Source organism: Mastacembelus armatus, chromosome 23 (assembly GCF_900324485.2).
Source record: "Mastacembelus armatus chromosome 23, fMasArm1.2, whole genome shotgun sequence".
NCBI classification, from domain to species: Eukaryota; Metazoa; Chordata; class Actinopteri; order Synbranchiformes; family Mastacembelidae; genus Mastacembelus; species Mastacembelus armatus.
The window spans coordinates 5,820,395-5,836,922 of NC_046655.1; the positions used below are offsets into that span (position 1 = coordinate 5,820,395).

At 39.6% G+C, this 16,528-nt stretch overlaps 1 protein-coding gene across 3 annotated transcripts in view; it reads left to right on the forward strand.

Moving 5' to 3' along the window:
• gramd4a (GRAM domain containing 4a) overlaps window positions 1–16,528 on the forward strand; it is a 36,226-nt gene that overhangs the window by 13,634 nt on the left and 6,064 nt on the right. The window contains exons 2-13 of one of the 3 annotated variants that reach the window (XM_026326622.1): window positions 7,993–8,030; window positions 9,864–9,984; window positions 11,751–11,812; window positions 13,056–13,194; window positions 13,690–13,715; window positions 13,960–14,051; window positions 14,614–14,705; window positions 15,040–15,088; window positions 15,171–15,242; window positions 15,535–15,578; window positions 15,720–15,829; window positions 16,347–16,501. In XM_026326622.1, the coding sequence (XP_026182407.1) occupies window positions 8,006–8,030; window positions 9,864–9,984; window positions 11,751–11,812; window positions 13,056–13,194; window positions 13,690–13,715; window positions 13,960–14,051; window positions 14,614–14,705; window positions 15,040–15,088; window positions 15,171–15,242; window positions 15,535–15,578; window positions 15,720–15,829; window positions 16,347–16,501 (987 nt within the window). In that variant the 5' untranslated portion in view covers window positions 7,993–8,005. Of the gene's footprint in view, window positions 1–6,207; window positions 7,093–7,992; window positions 8,031–9,863; window positions 9,985–11,750; window positions 11,813–13,055; window positions 13,195–13,689; window positions 13,716–13,959; window positions 14,052–14,613; window positions 14,706–15,039; window positions 15,089–15,170; window positions 15,243–15,534; window positions 15,579–15,719; window positions 15,830–16,346; window positions 16,502–16,528 lie in introns of those variants that run through there. The other 2 variants (XM_026326621.1, XM_026326620.2) reach the window with 2 other exon arrangements.

Sequence of the window (16,528 nt, forward strand, 5' to 3'; positions counted from 1 at the left end):
TGCGTCCTCAAATACCCAGAAAGCATTTCTTTATTTATTTGTTGTTTCTAACCATGCATCTGCTCGTGATCTAGAGTGTAAATGATGTAGTTCTGGGAACATAATGCCAGAGTTGACTGCTTTTTAAACCCTGTATCAAGTTTTTTGCTCTGGAATATTATCTTTGTTACTTTACAGTCAGTTATAGGTTTATCATTTTGAAAAATAATCTTCACTCAAGTTCTTAAAATCTTTTTGTGGAGCTGTCAACTAGTATGGACCTTAACCTAACTCAAACCAGCTCTTACATACATGGAGTAAAAGGGATGAGCAGCATGTCTGAGGGGTTGTCCATGCCAACCAGTGCAAGTACTGAATGATGGGAATCTTACCGCAATGCTGAAAAATGGATGTTGTCAGTTGCCTGTTTCAATGTATTCAAGACAAAAATTGGTCCCAGCATTAGCTGGAAGTGGTGGCAGTCATTCACCAGGTGTTTGAGGCTATCCACATGCAGATAAAACTAACTACCAATCTTTCGGTCAAGAATGTAACTCCATACTTTAAATTAAGAGTTCTCTATAAAAATACTGATCAGAATCATGACTGTTACACATGGTGTGGCATCCACTAGCAATATGATGGACTGTATGATGCTTGTCCGAAGTCGACCCACTACTGCTTGTCCTGTATCGTTGCAGCACATTGGTATTTCTGTGGCTTGTAATGGAGTCTAAAGTTTATTTTCTCTTTCCCTTTCAACTGTCAGTTAGAGAGAGTCAGAGACAGGGAGGGGGAGTCAGGCTGTGCCCTTTCTTATAATGCCTGTGCCGAACAAGACAGCCTACATTCATTGTCACACTGTGAGGATGCTAGCTAGACAAGACCTCCCTTCCTTCCTGTTTGTCCTTTCCTTTCTTCCTATGTTCTTCCTTCGCTTTTTTATTTAAAGAAATTTTTCTAGAGCTCTCTTTGCCTTCTTTCCATCCTGGTGAGCTGCTCTTTCAGACTCTGCCTACCATTCCTTGCTATTCAGTCTCTTTTTGTTCCTCTGTTCTCTTTTCTTTAATCATGCTTTTGATTTCCTTTTGATTTATGCTCTCCTTCTCTGTCAATTGCAGCACCATGACCTGAGATTCTTCTAAGGCCAAACAAACACACATGCATGCACAAACATTCATGCATGTAAAACAGCTGCGATGGGTTTAAGGAGTTGAGAACAGAACTGCCATCTTTGCTTTACCTAGGATAGCAGCTACTTGGCATTTTGTAAAGGGGTGAACCTTCATACATGCTGCCTTCTGCTGTTGATAGGGAAAGGGTAGTAATGTTGTTTTCGCTTCTAACATTACCCCATGTGCTTTGTGTCACCTGCTGCTACTCCTTTGCCCTCTCATTCTCTGGTTATCCACTTCTATCATGTCTCCCATCTTCTTCCTTGCCAGTGTAATCATACTTCAGGGAACACTGAAGCATGACATTCCATTAGCATCTAATGGAGTCCTGGGTTCTCTGCCCTGCTGTGCTTAGCTTTTTTTTTTTTCCAGCATTATGAAGTCATTGCACAAAAAACAATGAGCTGCTGAGAGTGTGTGACTCCTACAAAGGTATGTATTCATCATGGTCTTAGTTCTGAATTGAGAGCAGTTAAACAGACTTATATACAGTTGTCATTAGCTCAGGCTCTTGATATTAGTGAGGTGAAACAAAAGGTTCATTGTAACAAGACATTATCTGTTTACGTGTTATGCAATGGCTTCTCTGGACTATAGTTAATATAGGAAATCTATTTACTCAATTGCTGAATGTAAATGAGTTGAGTGGCTGTTGCAGAAAAATGCCATCCATTAATACTGTAAAAATTAGGCTTGATTTTATTAAAAATGTTAAAGATAACAACTTACCAAAAGGTGTAGCAGAACAGGAAGTTGCTTTTCTGTAATGTTTTTTTTTTTTTTTTTTTTTAATTTTTTCAACTCTTTTTAAACATTCACTCTTGATTTAAATAATTATAAATAACGCAAATAAGCGTGTAGTCTTCAATCACAGTTTTGTAATTCAGTGTTTTGTAGCCCATCCAGCTTATTATTTTTACTTACTGTAGACAGGACAGTCGGTTCAACAGTTCAATATGGCTCTTTAGCTGCTTCAAGCTGTTTAACTCTTCTTGTCTCAGTAGATCTAATTTCAAGTCATAATTCAGTTTTAATTTCACCATACAGTTTGGCCCTTCACTAAAAGCATGCACTACTAAAGGCAAACAACAAACATGCTTCATTATGAAATCAGAACAAAAGTAACCGAGTTTCATGATTCCAAACCTTTAAGTGTGTATTGGTTTTGTGTTTATTTTTGTATTGGTGCATCAACATTTAACCCAACAAATGATTTGGGCTTCTTGGATGTCTTTCACACCAAACTAAGTGTAGGCGTATTCTCTCTTTCTCGCTCTCTGACGTCTTTCTCCCTGCTGCCTATAAATAAAGCCGGGGCCCACGCTGCATGCTAAAACAAACACACTGCTTAAGTATATTGTCTCTTGCCTTCACAGGAGACATGAGTTTCCTTTCCAGATGGTGTGTGGATACAATGATCCATGTCTTTCCCTTGGTATTTGTTGTGATTGGCCTGTTCTGAGGGCACTGAATTGGTTCATTTATTACAGTGTTTCTGGATGTTAGAAGAGGCTAACACACACAGAGAGACATGCAGTGGAGATCATGATGGTCTTCTGCTGTGTTACAATTTGTGTTTCCTTCTCTTTTCCTTTCTGTCTCCCCGCAGGTCTTTATTCTTTCCCTACATCTCATCTGATCCCTTCTTTCTTTCTTTTTTTTTTTCTCGTCATTAGGTCTGTGTGTATGCGCACACATACCCCACAACAGATTGATCAGATTATTTTGAAGGGCTTCTCACTTTTTTTTTTTTTTTAATTGAAAAATGCATAAATAATGTATATTTCAACAGATTCTAACTTGAACAAATGAGGTGTGATAATATTCTACCCTCACAGGTTCCAAGCTTAGATTTGGTGCAGATCCTTGAAAAATTACAGTCAAAACATGTCTCCTTTTAGAGCCATTGTTGTGGTTATACATGTAGAGTTTTTTTTTTTTTAATGTAGACAGAACTGTAGCTGCGGATAAATTTCTGTCAGGTGTTTGGATTATCCACAGTAAGACAAATTATTCTTAGTTTCCTGGTTTTAGCCATGCTATGGCAGGAAATCCAGGTGCATATAGACATTTTAGTTTAAATGCATGTTGGCATTACCAGGTTTTTAATAAAAATACAAAAGTATCTTTAAACCGTGGATGTCAAAACAGAGGGATATATCAACTAGAATCTGTCCCATGGGGTACAGAGCTGAGCTGAACTGACTTTCCGGCTAGTGGTCAAATGGCAGAGGGTACTGCCAGTGGAGATCATCTCATGTAATTACACGAGCATGCTGAATGTGCTAAGCTTCTATGACTTCCTTTTTCTTTCTCTCCTTGGTCCTCTCACTATTATTCTTGTTCCTTTTCACTCCTGCTGTGAAACGTGACTGGCTCTTTTTTTTTTTTCTCTCTCTCTGTCCTTGTGTCCTCTTTTTGCTTTCCTCTTTTGTGAGTTTCTTATTCTTGGCTTGTTATCTCTGGCTTTTTTGGTCTCTGTTTTTTTTTTTTTTTATTACAAAACACCTCATTTGGACTCAGAGCTAGTAGATGCTGGCTAAGAAAAACAAGTAGCTGTGATAGACAGAAGCTAAATGAATAATCACACAGACGCACAGATGTGTTGTTTTGTTGACATCCATCATTGTCCTGGCAGGCTGTTTTGTAGTGCTTTTATATTCTCACATTGCACTGTGTAATAGGTCGTCTCTGCCTTAATTGGGTTGTATTGGTTTTACCACTAGTTCCATAACATTTGAAAGAACTACGTGTGTGTGTGTGTGTGTGTGTGTGTGTGTGTGAGCGAGAGAGAGAGAGGTTATGCTATTTGAGGTTGTGTATTGAAGGTCACTGCAGGGGAACAGGCCAAGCTTTGTGCTGTACAGTGACTTGCTGATCAATACAGTGTCCTAGCTGCTGTCCTACTTCACACTGGGCAGGGGAACAGATAAAGGCTACGTACAAACGTGCACAGTGCCGCTGCAGCACAACCATAACCTAATGGTTCCAGAGATGACTTGCAGTTGTTTTGTAATGCACTGTGTTTGACACAGTGCCATCTGGTATACCCACAGGTACCTGGAAATCACTGGAAATCCCCCAGAATAAGAAGTACATTTGAGATGTGTTTATCGCACAGATTAGGAAGTGTCCCATTTCCAGAGGAAGGGATTTAAAAATAATGGATCACAAGAATCCACAGATATGCAGTATGGCAACATAACTCGTGTTCCACCCCAACAGGTGTTTTCAACTACTCTGCCTTATTATACTTCTTGTCAGGACTGATTTAAAGCTCTCTACTCTACAATATGCTAGGATGTTCTAACAGAGGTATGAACAGGACGGATGCTTTCATCTCTCTGACTCTTCTGAATTGTAATCTTTTCACATCACACCTGCTTAACAAAGAAATGAAATCATGGTTCTTTAAAGGCAACTCATGTAGGCTGATGCAAGAGTTGTGTGGACAAGGTGAGCAGGTACAGAGTTATTAAAAGCCTCCTGAAGGTTCAGTTAACCCCCCCACCCCTCGCCCAACCCTGTAAAGTTGTTATGAGTCTTTTGGTAAGATACATCAGGATAATAATGATGATGGAGGTGTTTGTTTAAAAGCAAAATAAATACTGTAAATAGCAGATTACGGAAATTGATGTGCATATTGTGACTATGTATGTGGAGCTAATTATGTGAGTGATTGATCGTTCTGTGAGACAGCGCCTCATTACTTGTACTCCCTCTCCCTCTTAATAGGCAGCTACACTACATGCTGCATGGTAATGAATGACTCTTTCACAGTCCCTGTTAAGGAGACAGTCTTCTGTTGTAGGTGAGCTTTGTTCTATAGGAAATGAAGTGGTTAACACAGAATAGGTCCTGACAGCTCAGAAGCAGAGGTGGTTGACTTTGCTACGAAGAGCCATGTTGTAAGGGCCTGTAAATTATGTAATCTCTACACTGGTGCAGATATCTTATATTGCAATAGTTTCTCCCACTGTAGACCATGCCTATGCTGAATCTTGTTGTACCCTTTTGAGATTACATGCAGTAATGTTAAGTCATTTTACAGTAGCTGTAGCAGAGGGTGTGAGAAAGCAACAGGTGGCCATGTGGGTAGAGAAAAAGTTCAAACTGTTGTTTGACCAGACATTTTGCCTATAACACAATATATGTTTTGAGTGAGTACACTTCTATGTATTTTCTAGCAAGATCCATGGATTGATTTTCCTTACTGTTTTCTTGAAAGCATTGCAGAGTCTAGTATGTATGATGTAATAACCTATTATGTGATTACTGTTCTCTAAACAAGCAGATGCTTTCTTGCTGACACAACATTGGATTATGGAACTTGTTTATCTAGATCATTTCTGACATGTTTATTTTTTCTTCCCAAGTAAATATTTGAACACACACAAAATCACATACCACAGAGAGAGAAGACATAGTGAAACTCCTCACACACCACCTGTCAGGGAGCCTGGCCATGCGCCATGTGAACGAGAGGTCAGTATATTACAGGGCGTACTGCGAAGTTGGAGATTTAGCCCTGAAGTGAACATCATGTTGTGGAGGAAAAGTAAAACAAACGAGTGAAATCTAGGTCATATGCTAGTATCAGGGCCAGAGTGGAAGGAGGCCACAGAGTGGAAAGAGAATTTTAAAGGCACAATAGAATAAGAAGACAAAAAATTAGCTCTTTGTGCACTCCATTTGCCACTTGACAGTGGAATAATTAAAAAATGTAAAATATAAGTGTTTGTGAGAAATATATGTAAAAAAAGGGGAAAAAAATTAACCTTTTATCTTTTGATAATTTGACATCATCAGGTGCTTAAAAACAGATGAAGTTGCGCAATGAGGGCACTGTTGTCTGCTAGTGTGAATATTTAGCAGATTTACTTTGAAAGGTAGAGGTGAAATTTAAAGAGCATGCTGTCTGAAAAGCTGAAAACATTTAGGCTTTTCTCAAACACTCCACCTACTATTCTGTGGGTTTATCTTGTTTTTTTTTTTTTGTTTTTTTTAACCCCATCTTCCCCTGGTCAGTGTGTTAAATGGTATATTAACATCTGGATGGGCTCAACCTTACTTTCTGTTCAGGTCAGCTAGTTTTGTGTCAGACACTGTGGAGAATAGGAACAATGGCAGTCCAGTGTCTCCCCCTCTCTCTCTCCCTCTCCCTCTCTGTGTCTGTTTTTCTCTGAACCCCTGTGCCCCCCCTGTGTCCTTTAATGAAAGGATCCATTGTCTGTGGTTTGGACTGAAAAACTCACACAGTACTTTTCCTTTGAGGTCTTAACAAACTTTGCCTGCTTAGATGAAAAGTGATTTGCTTTACTTGAGTATGTGCAGTACACATGCACTTCATTGTGTGTGTGTGCGTGTGTCTCTGTGTGTGGCAAAATGCTTCAGTGTGTTTGGAAATCTCAGATTCCAGGCCCTCTTAGTGTCCTGGACATCCAGCACAGCCCCACCTCTCTCTACCTCCACTGCCCTCCTTCTCTTTCCACCCACACATTTCTAGCCACACATTCATATCAGCTCTGGTCACTCTACTCTGCCCATCTCCCTGTGTGTGGAGGCCTGCCTGAATAGTCTCTTGTGTTGCTGGTGACTAGCACGGAGGAGCTGATTCTGTCTCTAGATTGAACTATGTAAACATGTAGAAAACACTTAAGCTTTGGTGAGCTTTGAAAAGTTTTGAGGTCATTGGTAAAGAGACATCGCTAAACAAGTTGGGCAGGACCTGGAGAACCTATAGTCGTGGCTCGATATCAAGAAATACCTAAGGCGGCCACTCTGCCATCCAGATCCTGCACAAGTGTTTCAGGGACAGGCCATCTGCAGAGAAGGATGGGTTTGTGTAGGATGGAGGACTGCACCTTTGACAGCTTTGAGCTGCTTTACAGTGGAGCTGTCGATAAGATCAAAAGCCGTAAAAGTAACCTCAACCTTGGTAAGTGCCAGCTTCAACATTAAGAACTTTAAACCTCTGTACATTGGCCAGTCTTGTTTGGTAAATATGTTGCTTCATCAGGATGTAATCATCCAAACAAACCTTATGTTAATACTAAGGTATTTGTTTGCATCATCTTATTTAGAATAGCAATCGAGGTAACCCAAACCTGTATTGGCCCATAAACTTCAGGATGCCGTTCAGTTTCAATCTCTATGCACTAAATAACTTGTGTCCTAGAGAGTTTATTCTTTGCTGATGCTATTATCATCTACCTTATCAAACTCATCTCTGTCCCACTAAAATAGAAAATAAAAATAGAAGCTATCCAACAGTGGTGGTTGACTTATTTACTTCTATTCTGTATTATGGTTTGAGTTGTGGAAATTGTCATGCAAGTGATATATGGAAGGCTCTCATGTGACACCCAGCCAAGGTGGTTGCTCCTCATGCAACGTTTTGCTTCATTAACCAAACATAATCGGTGTCATTTTGCACAATGCAGCTGAAGGTAACCAATGTCTGTTTTTGTAAAAACAAAAAAGTAAGTTTTTCCTTTTTCATTCCATTTAGACAAAGTACAATTACCAACCCATGATGATGTAATGAAGTTTTATTTAAATGAAATATTTCTTTCAGGATATTTTATTAAACATAAACCTCAGCAGATTGCTTCATTACATCATCATTTTATTCTCCCTACTTTGACCTTTCCTGCTACTGAATGTACTGTATTACTCAAATGCATGCAAAAATCAAAACCACATTCACTCCCACTGGACTCAGTTTCCTCCTTATATTAGATCTAACTTCCATCAACCTTACTGGAGCTTTATAATCAGTTTATACCATGTGTGAAACGCCTTTCAAATGTTTGTCTTTAGCTTTTTTTTTTCTCAGAGATCAGAGCTTCATGGAACACCTGCATGAAAGAGAAGGTCAGCTCTATTAAAAGTGACATCCCCTGGTATGGCATTTAGCTAATGCTCTCTGTGTTACAGATAAATGGTCTAGTTACTAGCCTTCATAATGGGAAAGAGACCCTGTGATATGTTAACCCTAGATGAAGATTCATATATAAAGAAGACAGAAGTCTAATTTTAGAAGCCGAATGGGCGTGTTGACAATATTATTAATATGCTGTGGAAGTAGAGGGCCTCTGTGGAACAGGAAAACGATTGTACTCTGTCTGACACACATAGCATACTGTGTCACACATTTGTGGGTCCACAATCTAATTCTGAGCTACTTTTGCCTACATAACCCGCTGTGCATCTCCACTGTTGTTCGCCATTTCTGTGATAGGTTTACAGTTGGCTGCGGATCACATGGCACAGGGCAGCCTCGGCAGCACTAAGCTGCTTAGCTCATAGCAACCTTTGTCCGGCCTCTCACTTGCTGCCTCTCTTACACACATGCACTTAACTCTCTGTCTTGTTTATATTCATAAGTACTCTACCAGGAACATATTTGTATGCTACCACATCAGCAGACTGGGCTGAAAAACTAAATTCAGACAGTGGTATATGAGACAAGTCCTATTACACAGATGAAGTATTACACCAAAATATACCCAACTGCTGTAACAAACCTGAGATGCAGATGTTTTCATAAGCAAGTGTAGTATATTGGAATGTAGAGATACAATATATGCCTTCTCTCAGTAAGAGCTTCCTTCCAGTATTGTGGCCTGTAGCTGCAGGAGGCACTGGCTATGAATGTTTTATTAGTGTTAATGGAATGAGATAATGGACGAGTGAGATATGAGATTAGGTAATGAGAGAAAGAAACCAGGAGCTAAATTGTTGCTCTATGAATCCCCTACAGTATCTGTGATAAAATGATATCAGGGAGAAGAGGGAGGCTGGTGATAAACATTTTGATTATCAGTGGTTGCACTCCCCTGCTTTTATCACTTTCTTTACTATCAGATAAAACGAATGAGGTTACAGCTTTGTTTTTTAGGTCGAAGAGATATTGAGCTTAGTGGTCAGTGGTACAGCTTGTGCTTCTCTTACCAATATCATGCGGTGTAATTTTTAAGAAACACAGTTTGATGGTGTTTATAATTAAAGTAGCGCTACAGTAGAGTATATTGGAGCTTGTTTTTAAGGAAGGTCTTGCTGTCAATCAAAAAAGTTGGTCCTTGTATTTGTGGATGTAGAGTAGGTTTTTGTCTTTGACGAAGGGTTGAATCTATACTTATACCTGTTCTTATTATGCCTAATTTGGTATGCATGTAGGTATTTATTCATTCATTCTGCATGTGTGTGTTCCTCTAATATTCATGTGTCCCATTTAGTCAGCAACAATAGGCTGAGAGGAAACACAGCTGGTGTTGCACCCCAGGCTTAGAAAGCCCTGATACCTGAAACCATTTGAAGCTAGGAGCTGATTGACAAGGAAGTTGAGTGGGGGACAGGTGAAGCTGAGTGAGATGGATTGATGGTGATATGGGAACAAAAGAGACATACATGAGGAGAGTTTGCTTTTTAAAGTCTGTTTAGTTCTATGAGATCTTGTTTGTTTCCACTTCCAAAACAGCCATTTTCCAATAAGCTAATTTGATTTAAATTTGTATTTTAGATGTCTGTTTTAGTGTGGTTAAAGTTGTTTTTTTCCAGGTTGGATGAAATGTTGCACATAAATTCAGTTTCAAATACTTTCTTGCATACTTACCAAATGCGTTTTCCACGACCTGGAATGTGTGTGTAGAATCTTTCTGAGTTGTGTTGATACTGACTTCCCATTGTTTTTGATATGTTTTCTAGAGGAGGAGCTGAGGAAGCTGCGGGAAGAGACCAACGTGGACTCCCTGCGGCAGGAACTGGAGCGAGAGCGAAGCAAGAGGATAGACCTGGAGCAGAAGATGAATGAAGTGCTCAAATCCAGGTACGACAGGAAGAAAAGCTGAGTGCAGTGATGTGGACGACAGGAAATGAGGACTAAATGTGCAAAATAAGAAGTAGACAGGAAATTGTAACTCTGCACTTTGTAACATTTATCATGGGTCAGGTCAGGTGGTATGTGTGTGTGTGTGACTCGTTGCTACCCAAGATTTGGGTTATAAATAGATGCCTCAGCAGCTTGGTAGGCGGGGAATTCCACAAGGAGGTGTGTTTGTGTGTGTGTTTTTGTGGGAGATGGAAAGAGAGAAAAAAAACGAGTCACACACGCTATGACATACTGTAGTAGCTATGCTGGTGTCCGGAAAGCCCGTGTCTCTTGGCATCAGTCGAGCCACCCATAAACCCAGTGTGTACATGTACGCCTGTGTGTGATCAGGTGATGCTTCTGGTCTGCCAATAGGAAATTCCACTGTTGCTTTACAAGTGATTACCAGAAGAGATTTCACAGCCTCCAGAATGTCAGGCAGAGTTCAGGGTTTTGTGAGAGGTGCACTAATGTAACATGACCTGGAAATTTTCCACACTTAATCCCTTACTAGCTCTCTCCAGCTGGAGAGATGCATGTCATGATAGCTGACAGTAAACATTTCTTTGCAGTAATATCCAAATGCCCTTAAACAAGGTAGTAGAGTGGATTTGTCCACAAAATTAGGTTTAGCAGGAAGCTTCCAGATTTCAGTGTGTGTAAGTTGGAGTAGGTGGAAATTAAATATTTCGAATGATTTGTGACTTGTCAAAATGCAGTAGAGTATTGTATAATATTCTACAGCATTCTATTGTATAGTTGTCAGTGTGATGCAGACTTGGAATAATCAGTCAATCAGTTTATTATTAATAATATTTATTTTCTAAATTATTTATTTTCACTAACTTCTACTAACGGTCAGCTTCAGTGCTTTAAGTCTCAAAATCAACTGGAAAGGCAAACACCAATCTTACAAAAGATAATTCATCATTTGGTGATTTATGAAAGGTGGTAGCGAGCATTCTCTAACATGCCTGTCAAAAGTTTACCGTAGGTGTTTGATTGATGAGATTGAGACCATTTTGATACTCAGACCCATGTGCTGTATTGAAGCATCATTAGTCCTGTTTCACTCCTCATTTATTTAGATTTTGTCGGAATAAAACTCCATATTGTTAAATGGTCAAAAACCCCTTGAAATAAATCATGAAGCCCAAAGTTTGAGTGACAATCCTTTTAAATTTGTGTTTCTAGCAAGATCAACCAAGTCGTTCTGTTTTGTGCCAGCAGGTCTTGGACATTAGTAATATGTCTGTCTTTAAACTATAAAGAAGACCAGCAAGTTTGCCATAGCCAACTGTTCACTTTTTATTTTTGATATTGAGATGCATCTTATTCACATTCTACTTTTTTCTCGATTTCACACATTTGCTTAAATCAAATCATGCAGAAATGTGGAACCAATGTGTGAAGTGTATGTTTTCTTAGTTGTAGAGAAGCCTGTTTTATTTCCCCCACTGTGTTTTGTTTGTCCAAAAAATATTCAGTTTCAGCTAACACCAGCTCTGAGATTTGTTACAGTGAGATAGACGTCAGGCAGACCGAATTACTTCTGATAGTTGTTTGCCTCTCTCTTGACAGTTGGTTTATCCAGTGCAGCAGCTCTTCACATATTAACACGTGAACTTCCTGAGATGTGTCTGCTGTGGGATTGCAGCTCTGACAGTAGAGAAGTGAGAGTGATAGTTGACAAATCTTTCCCCTTTTCTCTCTCTCCCCCTCAGGCTGGAAGACTCTCCACCACAGCCCCCCCGAAAGCAGCAGTCACCTGCAAATAACGGAACAGGTAGGAGACCTCTGGGAAAGAGAGAGGGAGGTGAGGGTGAGTGATAGTCCAAGGGACAAGCAGGAAATGAATAGGCAAGGAACAGTTCCAAGTGTGACTTTTTGTGCGAATGAGTGTGCCTGCATGTGTACTGGGGAGGTGGGGATGTAGTATGTGTGCTGGATAAGAGATGCATTTTGAAAATCCTCTCAGGTTATTCTAGGACATGTAGAGTGTGTGCAACACAAGATATTTATATATACACCACCAGTCACAAGTTTGGACACACTTTACTATTGAATTGAATGAGAAGGTGTGTCCAAAATTTTAGTATATATGTATAATATACATGTATATGTCTATTCTTGGTCCAAATAATAGTGACTTCCATCTGTGTGTGTGTGCGTGTGGTTTTAGAGAAAGAAAGGGAGGGAGTGACATAGTGGCTAATTTTGGAAAATGGGTTATGATTGTGGATCATTTCATCTAGGACAGACATGCCTGAGCTCAAACTCTTGTCGGAAGTGTGTATGGACAGTGAAATTGGGGCTGATGAAACTGGCAGCTATGTACACTACAAAATAAATAGTTTGTCAACCCACACCCACTCATGGAATAAGCAGCAGGAACAACAATTCTGCAAGTGTTCACTTAATAACTGTAATTACATTGTCTTTTTCATTCAGTGTATATTTATCTTCAAAGGGAATTCTGACTGAACACAGAGGCAACTGTTTTTCAGATTCACATTTTTATTCACTGTCACCTGTGTTAGCTGCTCAGTAGCCATGGATGATTAGTGCACATTTAGCAGTTACAGCAGACGGTTGTAATCTCTGCCCAGGGGCATTTTAGCATTATTATCTGAGCAGTTACTAAGTTCATCTCTATGACACTGGTGCTATCGCCCATCAGGAAATACTTGGAAAGTAAAGGAACAACTGTATGTGTTTAGAAAAATTTGCCAGGACAAATTTTATTGGTTTGTCCATATTAGTATCTTCACACAGAAATAGTATGAGGAATAACTCATGAGTTTGGCAAACAAGATATTAAATTGTGTTATATATCCTGTATCTAATGTTAGGAGTGAGAAATCAAATAGTGCTCAGGTATACACTAGCAGATTGGTTTCCATGCAGTGCATGAGTCAGTCCTCTGTAGGTATATTTCTAACCTATAGTCATATAAACAATGAATAAATAAATTTGCCTATTGCAGTTGTAAGAAATGTGGTAACATGCTGTTAATCTGTTTTCTGTAGCGGACAAACAGCAGAAGGAGGTATGGAGTTCACGGCTGCAGAAGTGGCTATACGAACGCTTTGGGGTTTACATCGAAGACTTCCGCTTCCAGCCAGAGGAGAGTACCGTGGAGGCAGAGGAACCACTAAGTGCTAAAAGGTAGGACAGAGCTCCTTTAGTATAAAACATGAAGTGTCTGTCTATAGATATTGATTCTACAGTTGTGTAAGAAGATGTGGAGTCAGACAACTAGGTAGCAGCTTGGGAATACTAAAGGTGTGCAGCAAAACACAAGTCATCTTGGACTGTATCTTTGATACATTTATTGTTTATTTAAATAATCAGCCTCAGAATCTTTGACATGTGCAGTGCATTTCCTATAGATGGCTTATTGCAGTGTCGAACCGTTCAGTTGCCGCATGTTGGTCGCCAGATGTGATCAGTATTTATTTTGCAGGGAGAAAGAACAGGACGTTAGAGGCTCTCACCTCATTTATTTTCTCTATTCCTCCTTTCATTCCTCCTCTGTAAAGGCGAGTGAGTCATGCCAGGCTGATGAAGGCCAAAGTGGCACCACCTCCTCTCACACCTAAAGTGTTTTCTTTAGCGCCTACATGTGTTCTGACCTTCACTTTTTGTGTTTTTTTTATTCAGGTTGACAGAAAATATGAGACGTCTCAGTGAGTACTCAAAGCACATACACAAACAGATATGAAACTCTAATAGCGTCAGTGTGTTAAAATGTTAACTTTGGATGCCAGTCACTTTTGTGAGCTTAAACTTATTACAGAGAAAAACAGTTGAGTGAGCTTAAAACAGTTAAATGAAAACAGATTTTACCTAACAATCCCCTTTTTCTGAAGTTAATCACATCCATTTAAATGAGTGAATAAATCCTGATATAGCCCTCTTCAATTGTTTCAGAACGAGGAGCCAGACCTGTCACCAATTTCTTAAGGAACCTCTCTGCCTTATCTAATTGGCACTCCGTCTACACCTCAGCTATTGCCTTCATTGTGAGTATACACGTTTCCTACTCGTAGTCCCACATTAAATTCTGTTTGAACATAGTTATTCGATGTACAGATCCGTGAGATCTATTCATTCACTCTCAACCCATTTGATCTCGCATCTCTAGTACATGACAATGAAATAAATGGCACAGTAATTTCTGCTTCACAGTGACAGATTGCAATGGTTCTGCCAAGGTCTGCAGAAGTATAATCAAATCTTCATTAAAGTCCAGTGTCCAGTCGCCAATTATGATAAATAAGCTTCATCTTATTGATTGTTGTCTTATATCAAAATGTCAGTATGCAAATTTGATCCTACTCTAGTGTTGACAGGTGACTAATACTATCTTCTACTGCTATTATGTGTCCATTATCTATAGTGCTTATCCTGTAGAGAGTTGCAGAAGGGGCAGTATGAGCTACAATTAAGTAATGAATCAGTCTGACATCCACCCTGTAATGCTTCAAACATTGGTGTGAAAATGTAGCTCTGTAAACTTCGATCAGCAGTTGACAATCTGATATATATACTTATGTGAAACTGTTGCATAATGTTTCTTTTCAGATCTATATGAATGCTGCTTGGCATGGCTGGGCCATTCCCATGCTCCTCTTCCTGGCTATCCTGCGCTTGTCCTTAAATTACCTCATCGCCAGGTAAAAGCATTTCTCAGCAGTTCAGTGGACATCCTTTGTGCCAGTGTTTACTATAAGAACACTTTGTGGAATCAAATGTAAAATCATACACACCTGCTTGTATTTATGATCAGTACAACTGTTGCTACAAAATAAACAGCTAAGCATAATTAAAGTTCCATAATCATCAACATTATATGAAGTGAGGCATTTTGGGGATTGTTAGTACTTGTCTGGAGTTACACAAATTGGGACACCTCACCACATGGAGGAATGTTGTAAAGATGTTACTTGGAGACACTAACATCATGCCTTATTAAAAATGTGCAATTTTCATTCTCTTCCTGTGTTCCAGAGGTTGGAGGATACAGTGGAGCATTGTGCCTGAGGTCTCTGAACCTATGGTAAGGTACCTTCCCCCTTTCTGTTCCTCAGGTTCTTAGGAAGGTAGCTTGGTTACTAAACGTGTCTCTTCGGTTCATGCAGGAGCCTCCAAAGGAAGACTTGACTGTGTCAGAGAAATTCCAGCTTGTACTTGATGTTGCACAGAAAGCACAGGTACAAAACTCACCAGGATCAGTGTGTACAGAAAATCTTTGGGATTATTACCATGAATTGTTTCATCATTGTTTTGATCTGCACAGAGATTGAAAAGGGAAAACAGATAATAGAGACAATCTGTAGAAAGTCATACAGCATATTCTCAGGCTACAGATACCACTGATGTGTATTATTCTGTTCATAGATGTCAGATGAAATACTAAGAGATGACAGAGCTCTCTTAAAATATTTACAAAAAAGTACAGGAAACAAACTATTTGTTCATACTGTGGTTCAACTCTCTTTACAGAACCTTTTTGGTAAGATGGCAGATGTCTTGGAGAAGATAAAAAAGTAAGTAAGGAGTAAAAAAAATTGAGTTTGACATTGAGTGTTGGGGTTAAGTATGCAAGTACTGTATATAATCTAACTGTAATCTCAAGATATATTTTCTTTGTCTATCTGTGCATGTGTTTCTGTGCATTTGTCTGCCAGCCTGTTCATGTGGGTGCAGCCAGAGAGCACACGGAAACTCTACATCTGCTTATGGGTGGCTTTCATCACTTCCTGCGTCCTGCCATACAAATTAATGGGCTTCATGATTGGTGAGAGAAATTCACACACAAAGTCTCATTTTCCTTTTGACATACTGTACAGTACATAGTGCATTTTGTCCTTGATTAAATGCAAATACAATCAATGTGGTGCACACAAACAAATGCATTCACACAGGACTTGTAAGTGTATGTGCCTGTGCAGGGCAGCTGCTGTTGGCATGTCTACCTGATACTATTAGTTTCAGCCATTTCAGGTAAACAAAAGGTCTCCACACTGCTAATAGTTCCAGGGTTTTTGTGGTGGTTGTAATTTTGCTAAAAGAACTCACTCCATCCATATACTTAGTGTCCAGTTCTCTATGTCCTGCTGACACGTGTGTAATTCAAGGCTAATTTATATGACTATACACTGTTGTGTCTTGCAAACTAGATCAGGATATAAAGGGAATGTTTCTCACAGCCTTTCTGCCTATCATTGCTGTGCAAGATTTTCTTGATAACCTCTCCCTCCACAGCAGTGTTTTTCACCCCATCCCCTATTCTGAGCCTGTTTTCCTCTCTTTAGGCCTGTACGCCGGCATCAAGTTCTTCATCATTGACTTCTTGTTTAAGAGCTGTCCAAAGCTGCGGGACAAATATGACACACCCTACATTGTGTGGAAAAGCCTTCCCACTGACCCACAGCTCAAGGAGAGGACCAATGCCATCATGTCTCGACGGGTAAGCTGGCAGAAACATACATACACA